General features: G+C 39.2%; 1 protein-coding gene across 1 annotated transcript; it reads right to left on the reverse strand.

Annotated features, from left to right (window-relative positions):
• Positions 1 to 4,025: 4,025 nt before the first annotated feature.
• Positions 4,026 to 14,121, reverse strand: LOC132897539 (myosin regulatory light chain 2, skeletal muscle-like). The gene is made up of 6 exons (XM_060938800.1): positions 14,113 to 14,121; positions 13,730 to 13,822; positions 5,798 to 5,978; positions 4,635 to 4,713; positions 4,474 to 4,522; positions 4,026 to 4,352 (listed from the first exon to the last, which is right to left on the reverse strand). The coding sequence occupies exons 1-6, from the start codon at positions 14,119 to 14,121 to the stop codon at positions 4,251 to 4,253; spliced, it is 513 nt and encodes a 170-aa protein (XP_060794783.1). The 3' UTR covers positions 4,026 to 4,250.
• Positions 14,122 to 14,602: the final 481 nt, after the last annotated feature.

Here is a 14,602-nt window from a genome sequence, read left to right on the forward strand (position 1 = left end):
GGTAGCTTGCTACGGTATGCTGACTGATTAGCTTACCTGAGCTATCTATCGCGTATCTGTCGCTAGTTTGCAGTGTACAGGGTATTTCGCACACTATTTATAACCATCACATTAAAAGTTATATGTGTTGTTTTGATGCCTGTTTGTTTCCCAAATATATACGTGTGTGTCTTAATGGGTGAATAAAAGGCATCGAGTTAAATATTATTGTAGAAAGGGGCTTTATGAAGTTCAGTCCATTTACTTGCATTGGTTTACGGGGAAGATTTGCCACATCCAATATGGCGGACACTCTGACGTATCCCAGCAACGGGGCCACCAGCTCAATGCGGCGTCTATGTTTATATGTCTATGTGTGTGTGTACGTGTGAGATACGGGGGGGTTGATGGGCGGGTAGTCACGGCTGCTGTGGGAAGTGTGCTACTTTTACAGCAGATGGAGTGACAGCTGGGATAGCCAACCATGTAAGTTAGCGAGAAACAGGTAGCTAATCAGAGAATGATATCTACGTTAGAGGGGGGATTATTAGCAGTGTCATACATTTAACTCTTTGTGTGCCATATAATCATTGCTCAGGTTAGGACATCGGTTTTATTGATCATGATTACACAGTAGTGGCTGAATATCGATAGGGACACATCCCTAGCGTCCCTACCCAAAATTACGCCCTAGGACATATAAACATAGACGCTGCCTTCTGCGTAGAATCATATGTCATCCTCGCCGCCATATTGGATGTGGCAAAGTGGAGATTCTTCAACCGTCTCTGGTATAGCGTCTAGACAGTAGCCAAGAATAAAGATGCCTCATTCATGTGCTGCGTTTAACTGTACCAACAGGTTTACCGTCCAAACGAGATCACATGGGATTACCTTTCACAGGTGAGACTGGAAAAATCCTTTTCATTGTATTTGGTCATTATAACGTAATTTTACGAACAGATTTTCCTGACTTTGTGGCTAATATGAAGTCTCGTGCATAATAGCTGCTCGGTGAAACCTGTCTCCAAACAACGAAGTATTTCCTTCGTAACTACGCTGATAACACTTTGTGTTTTTGTCAAACATTGGAGCTTTGTATTCATTCTGAAGGTTTACTGTTATTAATATTGAATAAAAAGTAACTGGGATATATCATTGTTAATTATCATTCAAATTTTAGGTAAATTATTTTAATTTGCATCTTATACGGATTTTATAAGGGAAATACGGATTTTGGAGGTTGGTTATACAGGTTTGATTGACCAAAGGTTGACATGTATGGTTGTAGCGCGAACTCGTCAGCCCAGTCTACTACAAACAGAAAACAGATTTCTCATTTAAATGAATAATAAACCAAGTACAGCTTCCATATTTTCAATAAATTAAGGATTTTGCACACTGAATGGAAATGTTCAGTTAAAGTTAAGAAACCACTAAGATTTTGTAAAGGAATTCTTAATATAGCTGTTGAGCTGAGATGTGTAACATTTCTTAGCTTTACGTTTCCATTCAGCTGCACAAAATCCTTTATTTATTGAAAATATAAAGTCCATACACGTTTTCATTATTCAGTAAATCAAAAATTTTATACACTGAATGGAAATGAAAAGTTATGAATTAATGTACAGTACTGTGCAAAAATCTTAGGCCCCTATTTTTTCATACAAACTTTGTTATTGATTTCTATTTTATGACTTCTACATTAGTGAATCAGTACGGAAACATTTTAGAGTCCAAATGTTCATTTTCCAGCACAACATTAAATGTTACGGAAAAAAAAAAGTTTGTATCTGAGCAGCATATTACATAAGAGAGCACTTTTCAGATGAAAAAAGAAAACATAATGAAGGCTGCTGGGTTTTGGTGCAAAACGAAGAAGTGAGTGAGACAGTCAAAGTGTCCAGAAGAACTGTGGCTGGTTCTGTAAGGTGCTCAGTAAAACCTACAGCTCATTTCCGCATAAAACTGCACTCACTGTACCGAGACTATTTTTTTTAAAGCAAAGGGTCGTCTTGCACCAAATATTGACCTTGTTTCATTTATTATGGTTTACTGCTGTTTATAGTATTTTTTTTTATAATGTTGAAACATGGGCGGCACGGTGGTGTAGTGGTTAGCGCTGTCGCCTCACAATAAGAAGGTCCGGGTTTGAGCCCCGTGGCCGGCGAGGGCCTTTCTGTGTGGAGTTTGCATGTTCTCCCCGTGTCTGCGTGGGTTTCCTCCAGGTGCTCCGGTTTCCTCCAGGTGCTCCGGTTTCCCCCACAGTCCAAAGACATGCAGGTTAGGTTAACTGGTGACTCTAAATTGACCGTAGGTGTGAATGTGAGTGTGAATGGTTGTCTGTGTCTATGTGTCAGCCCTGTGATGACCTGGCGACTTGTCCAGGGTGTACCCCGCCTTTCGCCCGTAGTCAGCTGGGATAGGCTCCAGCTCGCCTGCGACCCTGTAGAACAGGATAAAGCAGCTAGAGATAATGAGATGAGATGTTGAAACATTTCATTCCATTATTTTTAAGCCATTTTTGCTCTACAGCATTTCTTTACATGTACCTAAGACTTTTGTACAGTACTGTATCTCTTGGAGAAATGTTAGCTGGAGGGGTTTTAGACAGGGCTTTGAACCAGAATTTTTTTCCTATTGGTTCGTTCCGAACAGAAACGGAATTTTAACGTTTCCGGTTTTGGGTTCCACCATTAAATAGACGTTCCCGAACCGGTTAGAACAAAAAAATTTCGTTCCCGGAACGGTTAATTACGTTCCCTGTCAGCTGTTTAACAAATGGCTATAAAATTATGTCTCTGTCTCATCCAGCTTAAGCCAAATGTAGGCTAATTCTATTACAACCTTCATTAAATAAGACAAGAAATAATTCAAAACAATTATTATTTCAGATGTTGGCGATTTGGATTCTCAGTATGTCTTCCCATCTACACAAACAGAAAAAGTGCCAAAAATGAAAGATAATTCATTTAGTGTGTTACCAAAGGCTAGTCAGGCCCTATGCATTGATAGGCTAACAGAGGTTAACGTCATTTAATGTTCGCGAGCCTCTCATTAACATGAACAAATATATTGATATCGTGTTTGAAATTGACGTTTTTGAATAATGATAGACTGCAATATTTACCTCTTATTTAAGATGTGGAGACGTGATAGTAGTCCACCCTCCCGCTCTCTCCATTCAGTCAGCGAACGTCACACAGGAAGTGAACCCCAGTGGGTCATAGAAACTTGCGCAGGAGAAGAATGACTTTTTTATTTGTAGGCTACGGAAACTTTGAGGAACGAAATAAAAACCGGTATTAACCGGTTACCATTATTTTTAATAAGCGTTTCTGTTCCGGAACATAAAAAATAATAAAGTTTATGGTTTCGTTTCTGTTCCATGTGAAATAGAAAAAGTTCCCGGTTTTCGTTTTCATTCCTTGAACCGGTTCAAAGCCCTGGTTTTAGATAGTGTTAGCTAAGTTAGCTAGATAAGCAAAGTGTTGGTGGGAATGTGAGGACAATCTTTTTTGACTTCTTATGGCCTTCAGTACCAACCAACAAGATCAGAGAGACAGTAATAAGAAAGACAGAAGCTTCTTCTTCTTGTTTTCCCTCTTATTATTATTATTATTATTATTATTGAGATGTTAAGGTGATTTTAGACAACAGAAGACTGTGAAAGCAAAGAACCACCCATGGAACAAAGGAAGGAGATGAAGAAGGAAATGTCCAAACCAAAGATGTTTAGCTTCTTTCCCTCTACAGCCTTATCTCACTTTTTTCTCACTCTTTTCTCCTTGTCCCCTCTCACTTCCAGAGAAATAAAGAAAGGACATGGATGGCAGTGGATTCATTTGTATTTTCCTGTAAACCTGAACTTGTTTTTCTCAAATTCAAAACAGAAAAAAAATACTTAAGCATATTTACAACTGTAGCAGCACCCAAGAAATGCTTGCTCTTTGGTTCTTTATTGTAGGTTGTGATAATAAACAAAATGTGCACCAAAGAAAAGCGGAGACAACATTGCGCGATGGGCGTGGTTTGATGACAGAGCATTACTGTTTATTGAAAATGTTCCCATCACCTCCAAAAGCCATCCTGACTCCCAGTTCAGGATTTCTGCAATGGAGTTAAAGTCTATCATTATCAGCCGTGTGAACGAGAGGAACATTCATCAAAGGAGAGGGCCTGAGCATGCCACAGAGAAGAAGGAACCATTGAAGGAACCACGTGTGAGAGGGTTGAGGTAAGAGGTAGATAAATAAGACACTGAAAGGAGTTTACTCCTCCTTGTCCTCTCCGTGTGTGATGACGTAACAGATGTTTTTGTAGTCAACATTGTCAGCTACATCTGGAGGGAAGGCGGTCCACATGTTTTTCATCTAAAATGAAAAGTGTCAAAGAGGTTTATTATTATTATTATTATTATTATTATTATTATTATTATTATTTAATGATCAATAACTACAAACATAAATGCTATGCTAGTTCCAGAAAACCCACCTCCTCTGCACTGAACCTTTCACATTGGGTGGTCAGAAGCTCCTCAAGACTGCAGAGGAAGAGAAAAGTTCATTTCATAAGTGTATGCATTTATCCAAAAATATGTCTGTCAGAAAAACTTAAAATGAACTTAAATTGAGCTCAATGAGAAGTGCATGTACAAATCTTTCTTGATGTAGCCGGTACCCTCTGGGTCGAGAACCTTGAAAGCACTAACAATGACGTCCTCGGGATCAGCACCTTAAAGATTACGGATTTGTTATGGAAGCTAACAATGACAATGTTATAATCAATGTCAAATGTTAGATGATAAATTTCATAATCACGTTATGTTTTACTTTGTCAGTTCCATACAGAACTGTTTCAGTTTAAAGTGCATATCACGGGTAAATTCAGGAGCAAGATCAATGTAATTCTCCTATTTTATATTAAACTTTGGTCAAATATCTGTAACATTCTGCATTCTCTGCGATTTTTTTTACCTTGCGCAATACCAGAAAAATTCAGTTGAAATCAAGCCATTTGAGGCGAATTGGTCCGCCTTTGAAAAAACTTGCCATTTGGATTTCCCGGCAAACATTGATTTTCGTGACGTCGCGTGCGGGACGCCTCCCTCTGAATCCTACGTCAGCGCTGGTTTGTTTATGAGAAAATGACCTGGTGGTTTTCTGCAAATTTCTTCAACGTTATCCGTAATTATTAAAATGGTTAAAAGATGTATCGTAGGAGGGTGTAGCAACACCAATCTTGATGGGATTAGTACTCATCGTTTTCCAAAAGACCGGACAATAAGAGAGAAATGGGAGCGCTTGGTCTACACAGGCTGTGCACTGAAACCGTGCAAAGCTCTCTCAGCCTGCTGGCGTTTCCGCAGGTAACGTCACGAATCTGGCTCCAGACTCCCTTGGGATTTTTCCAGATGCGTTTTGTTATTTTATTTTTTTTCTGCTGTAGACAGATGGCCTCATGCAAAATTACCCTTCTGGATGAGTGTGTAAAGGGACATACTTTCATATAAAAAAAAACAACACAAAATTGGTCCAGAATACGCCTGTTAAGTAGCTAGTGTTAGCTAAGTTGTAGGAAGCTAGCTAATGTTAAAGTTAGCAACAGTTGTGCATAGCATGCAGCCTTAGAAAAAGGGGAAAAAAAGGGTTCCTCATGGAACCCTCTCTGAAAAGGAAACCATCTGTTGTATGGTTCTACATTGAACCAGAATAGTTCCCACAAATCAACAAACTGAATTCTTGACAGTAGAAGACATGCTCTTGTATAATTCTGTTTCAAATGGCATAACCTTGGCTAATGCTACTGAGTAACCTACCCTTCAGCTTTTCACCAAACATGGTGAGGAAGACAGTAAAGTTGATTGGACCACTGGCCTCCTTGATCATGGCCTCCAGCTCCTCGTTCTTCACATTCAGCTGACCCATGGAGGCCAACACGTCCCTCAGATCGTCTTTGGTGATGATGCCGTCCCTGTTCTGGTCGATGATGGTGAAGGCCTTTGAAAAGAATTTTACAAAGGCTTCATTTCAGCAATAAATTCTCAGAAATGATAAAGGAGAAACAAGCTCTGCTCTGCTCTAATATTATAGGAAAGTGAATTTGTTAGTAGGTATATTACAACCCCGATTCCAAAAAAGTTGGGACAAAGTACAAATTGTAAATAAAAACGGAATGCAATAATTTACAAATCTCAAAAACTGATATTGTATTCACAATAGAACATAGACAACATATCAAATGTCGAAAGTGAGACATTTTGAAATTTCATGCCAAATATTGGCTCATTTGAAATTTCATGACAGCAACACATCTCAAAAAAGTTGGGACAGGGGCAATAAGAGGCTGGAAAAGTTAAAGGTACAAAAAAGGAACAGCTGGAGGACCAAATTGCAACTCATTAGGTCAATTGGCAATAGGTCATTAACATGACTGGGTATAAAAAGAGCATCTTGGAGTGGCAGCGGCTCTCAGAAGTAAAGATGGGAAGAGGATCACCAATCCCCCTAATTCTGCGCCGACAAATAGTGGAGCAATATCAGAAAGGAGTTTGAACATATCATCATCTACAGTGCATAATATCATCAAAAGATTCAGAGAATCTGGAAGAATCTCTGTGCGTAAGGGTCAAGGCCGGAAAACCATACTGGGTGCCCGTGATCTTCGGGCCCTTAGACGGCACTGCATCACATACAGGCATGCTTCTGTATTGGAAATCACAAAATGGGCTCAGGAATATTTCCAGAGAACATTATCTGTGAACACAATTCACCGTGCCATCCGCCGTTACCAGCTAAAACTCTATAGTTCAAAGAAGAAGCCGTATCTAAACACGATCCAGAAGCACAGACGTCTTCTCTGGGCCAAGGCTCATTTAAAATGGACTCTGGCAAAGTGGAAAACTGTTCTGTGGTCAGACGAATCAAAATTTGAAGTTCATTATGGAAATCAGGGACGCCGTGTCATTCGGACTAAAGAGGAGAAGGACAACCCAAGTTGTTATCAGCGCTCAGTTCAGAAGCCTGCATCTCTGATGGTATGGGGTTGCATTAGTGCGTGTGGCATGGGCAGCTTGCACATCTGGAAAGACACCATCAATGCTGAAAGGTATATCCAGGTTCTAGAGCAACATATGCTCCCATCCAGACGACGTCTCTTTCAGGGAAGACCTTGCATTTTCTAACATGACAATGCCAAACCACATACTTCATCAATTACAGCATCATGGCTGTGTAGAAGAAGGGTCTGGGTACTGAACTGGCCAGCCTGCAGTCCAGATCTTTCACCCATAGAAAACATTTGGCGCATCATAAAACGGAAGATACGACAAAAAAGACCTCAGACAGTTGAGCAACTAGAATCCTACATTAGACAAGAATGGGTTAACATTCCTATCCCTAAACTTGAGCAACTTGTCTCCTCAGTCCCCAGACGTTTACAGACTGTTGTAAAGAGAAAAGGGGATGTCTCACAGTGGTAAACATGGCCTTGTCCCAACTTTTTTGAGATGTGTTGTTGTCATGAAATTTAAAATCACGTAATTTTTCTCTTTAAATTATACATTTTCTCAGTTTAAACATTTGATATGTCATCTATGTTCTATTCTGAATAAAATATGGAATTTTGAAACTTCCACATCATTGCATTCCGTTTTTATTTACAATTTGTACTTTGTCCCAACTTTTTTGGAATCGGGGTTGTAGGATTTGTGCTCCATCCCCAGATCTCAAAAAGAGAGTCTTTAACTGACTGGACTTTCTGACATTATGGATGTCAAGTTTAGCCATGTTTCTAGACCCTTGTCATCATTATCAATTTCATCAGAAGTTTTGGCACCATTTTAAGCCCTTTATTCAGGATATACTGTTCACTAAAAAAACTCCCACTGCTCATTTTAGCATCAGTCTGAGAGAAAAATACGATGTCCATCAAGCTAATTGGTTTGTTTATGGACCGTTACTGATGTTTGTTTATCTGTGTGAAATGTGGACGCATTAGCACACTCTGAGGACAACGCCTCTACAACAATTTATATGATAACTGTCCATATAAGTAAGAACTGGTTCTGCTTTTGGTGCCAGAGACCTAGTGAAATCTGAGAAAATAACTTTTAGCGGAGTGCCATACTTAAGAGAATATGGTAATACATTGACCTGATTTTTGATGGCTTTGTGACCATATGACGTCCGTATGTACGAATGTGTGCCACCAAAGGGAACCTGATGGTAAGTGCAAGGCAATGTATTTCAAACACTTGACCACCGGACAACGAAATTTGTATCTTTAATTTCATAAGATGGATGGGTTTTTATCCAGTGCCTATTTTAATTTGCTTTAAAAAAATAACATGAGATTCTTTACTAACACATTTTATAGAAAATATTCACAGCAGTTCCATATAAAATGAGTTAAAACAGTTTTATTAGTCCACTAATTTGTTGGACAGTTGACAGTTTCTGTCATGTAAGGGTGATAGACAGATGTAAGTGCAGGAAGAGTTTTATTGAAAACACGCTAGCAAACAGGTCCAAAATGGAGACAAAGGCAGAGTCAAGAAACAGGCAGTGGTGGAGTGAGCCACAGACAGGATATCAGAGATAATACAGTACTCACAGTCCAAAAACACAAACAGGGTCAAAAGCAGAAAAGCAAAACAAAATATAAGGCTTGGTAACATCAGATGCAGGGTACAGAGTGTATATTTCACAAACTCTGTGTGTTACTGAGAGTCCTTATATGCATGTGCTGTGATTGCACTCTAATCAGGAACAGATGCATGGGAATTAGTCCTAATGGCGCTGCACACTCCGACCTGACAGATGTAAGCAGACAACTGATTGTTATATCAAGTTTGATATTGGATGGTAACTACAGTGTCTTGCAAAAGTATTCACCCCCCTGGTGTTTGGCCTGTTTTGTAGCATTACAAGATGGAATTAAAATGGAATTTTGGAGGGTTAGCACCATTTGATTTACACAACATGCCTATCACTTTAAAGGTGAAAATTGTTGTTTTATTGTGACACAAACAATCATTAAGATGAAAAAAAAACCCAGAAATCTGGAGTGTGCATAAGTATTCACCTCCTTTCGTATGAAACCCCTACATAAGAGCTGGTCCAACCAATTGACTTCATAAGTCACATAATTAGTTGATTAAGCTCCACCTGTGTGCAATCAAAGTGTCACATGATCTGTCACATGATGTCTGTATAAATCAACCTCTTCTGGAAGGACCCTGACTCTGCAACCTGCCTAAGCAAGCAACATAAAAACCAAAGAGCACTCCAAACAGGTCAGAGACAAAGTTGTGAAGAAGTATGGATCAGGGTTGGGTTATAAAAAATATCCCTAACTTTGAATATCCCAGGAAGCACCATTAAATCCATTATAGCAAAATGGAAAGAATATGTCACCACTACAAACCTGAAAAAAGAAGGCCACCCACCAAAACTCACAGACCGGGCAAGGAGGGCATTAATCAAAGATGCAATAAAGAAACCAAAGATAACAGTGAAGGATCTGCAAAGATCCACAGTGGAGATGGGAGTATCTGTCCATAGGACCACTTTAAGCCGTACACTCCACAAAGCGGGGCTTCATGGAAGAGTGGCCAGAAAAGAGCCATTGCTTAAGAAAACATGTTTGGAGTTTGCCCAACAGCATGTGGCAGACTCCCCAAACACATGGAAGAAGATTCTCTGGTCCAATGAGACTAAAATTGAACTTTTTGGCCATCATGGGAAATGCCATGTGTGGCGCAAACCCAACACCCTGGGAACACTGTTCCTACAGTGAAGCATGGTGGTGGCAGCATCATGCTGTGGGAATATTTTTCATCTGCAGGGACAGAAAAGCTGGTCAGGACTGAAGGAAAGATGGATGGCACTAAATACAGGACAATTCTGGAGGAAAACCTGTTTGAGTCAGTCAGAAGTTTGAGACTGGGATGAAGGTTCACATTCCAGCAGGACAATGACCCTAAACATACTGCTAAAGCTACTCTGGATTGGTTTAAAGGGAAACATTTAAATGTCTTGGAATGGCCTCCTCAAAGGCAGAACTTGAAGATTGCTGTACACCAATGCAACCCATCTAACTTGAAGGAGTTGGAGCAGTTTTGCCTTGAGGAATGAGCAAAAATCCCACTGGCTAGATCTCATCTCATTATCTCTAGCTGCTTTATCCTGTTCTACAGGGTCGCAGGCAAGCTGGAGCCTATCCCAGCTGACTACGGGCGAAAGGCAGGGTACACCCTGGACAAGTTGCCAGGTCATCACAGGGCTGACACACAGACACAGACAACCATTCACACTCCCATTCACACCTACGGTTAATTTAGAGTCACCAGTTAACCTAACTTGCATGTCTTTGGACTGTGGGGGAAACCGGAGCACCCGGAGGAAACCCACGCGGACACGGGGAGAACATGCAAACTCCACACAGAAAGGCCCTCGCCGGCCATGGGGCTCAAACCCGGACCTTCTTGCTGTGAGGCGACAGCGCTAACCACTGCACCACCGTGCCGCCCCCACTGGCTAGATGTGCTAAGCTAATAGAGACATACCCCAAGAGACTTGCAGCTGTAACTGCAGCAAAAGGTGGCTCTATAAAGTATTGACTTTGAGGAGGTGAATACCTACAGTATGCACATTCCAGATTTCTGTTTTTTCATCTTAATTATTGTTTGTGTCACAATAAAACAACAATTTCCATCTTTAAAGTGGTAGGCATGTTGTGTAAATCAAATCTTGTTAACCCCCCAAAAATCCATTTTAATTCCAGCTTGTATTGCGACAAAACAGGACAAACACCAAAGGGGATGAATACTCTTGCAAGACACTGTATATAGTAATGATATAAAGTGAAAGTGCTGGTTCACTGCTGTTCATCAGAGTCACACCATAATAAATGCCATGGTGTTGTTTCTGGCGCATGGCATGTGGTGTCAAAAAAAGTAATAAATATGTATTCGTAGCTGCAATGCACATCTCATTACTGGTATCACTGACAAGACATTGCAGCAATTTATTGATGTGAAAGACACGATACTACACAATTCGATGGTTCATATGCTATATTATGATTGTGTGCCCTTGCAAAATTTTGCTCACACACTCATCAGGAGCTCCACTTTTAGGCAGTGCTGAATAATTATATATATATATAACACATATTACACAGCAGCTGTTGCCTGATTGCCTTTCGAAGGTGTTAAAATGGTCTTGGAATTCATGGCATGAGTTTGGCGAGCTTTAAGGGGTTAGTTTTACTTTTTCCACTACCATGACAACCACACCCTTGATTTTACTTTTTCCACGACCATAACAACCACACTCTTACCCCATAAACAAATCAATACCTTCCTCATTCCCATGTTCTCTTTTCAATGTCAATTACCAACCATTCATTAGAAGTTAAAGTCATATAAATGATTTGCACAAGAAACAAACTAGTTCCTTGCAGAAGGTACACGTAGTCCTGAAAACTCCAAAAATCTATTGTAACAATTACGCTGATTGTTTTCAGCAAAAATATCCTCCCCAAAAATGAAAGTCCAACACTTGGGGGTATGTTGTTAGTGGTACATACCATCTGTTGAGCAACACATTCCAGTGGACCCTGAAGGCTAGCATCAGCTGTTTCAGGATTTAGCGCATTCCATGCATAATCAGAATGGAGCAGGAGTATGTTTGGCATAAACTACCAGACGGTAGTTTTATTTTTAGCTCTGGCATTCCAGGAACCCCCTTAAACACCAGACCTAAAGTGGACACTTCAGTTTTGCTGGACCATCAGAACTACATTTTAACCTTTGTGTGCTTTGAGGATGATTTCTCTACCCAGTATGATTATTTACTCTTATAAACAGTTTAAAGAAATACATCAGCATTTTTTAATCTCTTGATCTACAATATCTGGAACATATGGACAATTAGAACAGAATTACTTTTGTACTGAGAAAAGAAGAAAAAATGGTTTATTCGAAACTAAGGGCAGCTGTTGAACTATAGACTTGCGAATCATATTTGTATAGAATGCTTTCATTAATTCTTCTGTCAAAGTTTTTTTGTATATAAGCGGATCTCTAAATCATTATCAGTTATCCTTTCTGAAGGAAGAACTTGTGGTTATGATACACATAGCTCTGAAGGCTCTGAGTATTCCTTCAGGAACACTGCAAAAAATAAAAATCTTAGGAAGTTTATTTGTCTATTTTCAAGTCAAAACATCTAGCCACCCTTATTATAAGACATTATTGCCCAACAAGCAAAACCTCATTTAGCTAGAAAGGCTAGTTTTTAGACAGTCCATCTTGAAAATCTTGTATAGACAAAATGTCTTGAAAAAGTCTTATTTGGAGCACCTTTGAAAATAAAACAAGTTTTTTTTTAAAAACAAGTAAGTACATTTTGGACATTTGTCAAATGCGGTTCATCTTGTTTCAAGAAAAAAAAAACAAAGTATGCTTGTTTTGGGAATAAATGAACTTTACTGAAATCTTTGAATCTTTCATTACAATTCATACATTTCAAAACATATGTGAACAACACTGACAAGACTGAGCTCCTTCTAGATGCTGTACATACTCTAGACCAGACAAGTACCTTCAAAAAGTTTTAGTGAGGTCTTTTTGGAATGCTGTGAGTTAAGTTCAGTGTTTGGTTGGTTGTTTTTTTTTTTGTGCCTGATCGTAAACCCCTCGTACACATGAATAGTCAGCGCCCCCAAAATGCACTGTTGCTTTGGCGTTGTGTAAGCACTGTAAGTCAAAATGCGTAGACTTTTTTATTTTTATTTATTTATTTATTTATTTATTTATTTTTGGTGCCTGAGGTCTTGGGGAAGTGGAATCTTAAGAGATGTTTTAATGTTTGAATGTTGAAATGGGAAGAAAATAAACTTGTTGCAATGCTACACGTGTCGTCAACTTGATTTAAGATCGTCTCTGGTCTCATATCTAGAGTATTTTACTAATTACAGGTCACAAAAGGAGAATCTTTTAAGCTAGCAATGCTTAGTTGTAGAATTTAACAATCCTAATATTAGTATATTTATCTTAAATTCAGTTTTTACTGCTAAGACTTTGTCATGAATTTAAGTGAAATACCCTTAAAATGAAAGAAATAAAAATGACTTGAATGGCTAAATGTAAGAAGTGCGATCTTGTTATAAGAACTATTTTGATTATTTTGAGTTAATCAGATCTTGCATAATAAGTTCCCCAATCTTATTTTGGAATTATTTCATCTAAAAACAGGTTAGATTTTTCATCTTACTTTAAGAAATCTTACCAAGTCAAATTTGACTAGTTCCATTGGCAGATTTTTTTCACCTGATTCAAGCAAATATGCTTTGTTTTAATCTTTTATTTCTTATTTTTGAAAGGCCATTTTTTGCAGTGAAAGCGTAAAGTAATTAACGGAACTGCTTTTGGGCCAGTGTTTTAACATTTCTCTTATATGTGTCTCATCTGAACTTGCCGTCATTGGTCCTGTGAAGTGGCTGCAGCGTTGGATTTGCATTTATTTTGCATTGCATTGTATTTGAATTTGGAGTAATCAGGCTTTCTGTGCATTTCTCTGGAGCATACTGTTAAAATGTAGGGTGGGAGTTGGTTGAGAGCTTTAATTTTCTTTCAATTTGTGTTTAATTATTCCAGCATAATTACACATTTGAAATCCATGTGGATGAATCTGCGGACGAATCTTTTACATGGTGTGGAAGTTGATTGAGCTGTAAGTCTTACCTCCTTGTACTCCTGGATCTGGCTCTGCTCAAACATGGAGAACACATTGGAGGAGCCACCCTCTCCCTGCCTCCTCTTGGCCTTTTTGGGTGCCTAGGGATGTGGAAAACCATTTCAAGAACATATTTTTGTCGTGAAATAAGCTGAACAAGGCCAAGGTATCTCCATGGAAATATACCAAACTTTTTTTTTTGGACAGATTGCTACTAGAATTCGTTGTTGCCAAACATTTCTTTAAGAATACTTCCAAGTCAGTTTTACTAGTACAGTATCTGGAAAGGCAGTGAATATTTAGATAACTTGGTGTCTGAAACCATATCAAGTCTACTTTCAAAGCTGTCTGAAGTTTGAAAATCTGTACCTCCTGAAGATGCAGCAGGAACACTCACCATCTCTTGGGGTTATGTGGAGTTTAAGAGGTCGGTCAGGAGAAGAGCCAAGAGCCTACGCCAAGTCCATGTGACTGACATACATTCTGACACTATGGAGCATTATATACTAGTACAGGAGAGCTAACTATAGCCACATGATCAGGTTTGGCAATGAAAGAGAGAGCAAAGGAAAGTAATAGAAGGAGTGTGGCTTCAAGTATCACCGTTTGCTTCTTGGCTAAAATAGGCCTGAGACGTCTTGAATTCAACCCTGCAGGTTCTGTTTACTGTTTGGTACAGCCTGTGGACTTATAAGGAGTGACACTCTGTTTACTATTTAATGACTTTTTTTCATTATGGAAAGCTTATTCTAAACAGACCCAAGACTCAGCATAAAGTAAAGCTTGAAATTTCTAACATAAGTGGTGTACCCAGGCCCGTTTCAAGCTATTTGGGGGCCCTAGGCAAAGGGGGATCTGGGGCCCATAATTATCCCCCCCTC

The sequence above is a fragment of the Neoarius graeffei genome, chromosome 14 (genome assembly GCF_027579695.1).
Source record: "Neoarius graeffei isolate fNeoGra1 chromosome 14, fNeoGra1.pri, whole genome shotgun sequence".
Lineage (NCBI taxonomy): Eukaryota > Metazoa > Chordata > Actinopteri > Siluriformes > Ariidae > Neoarius > Neoarius graeffei.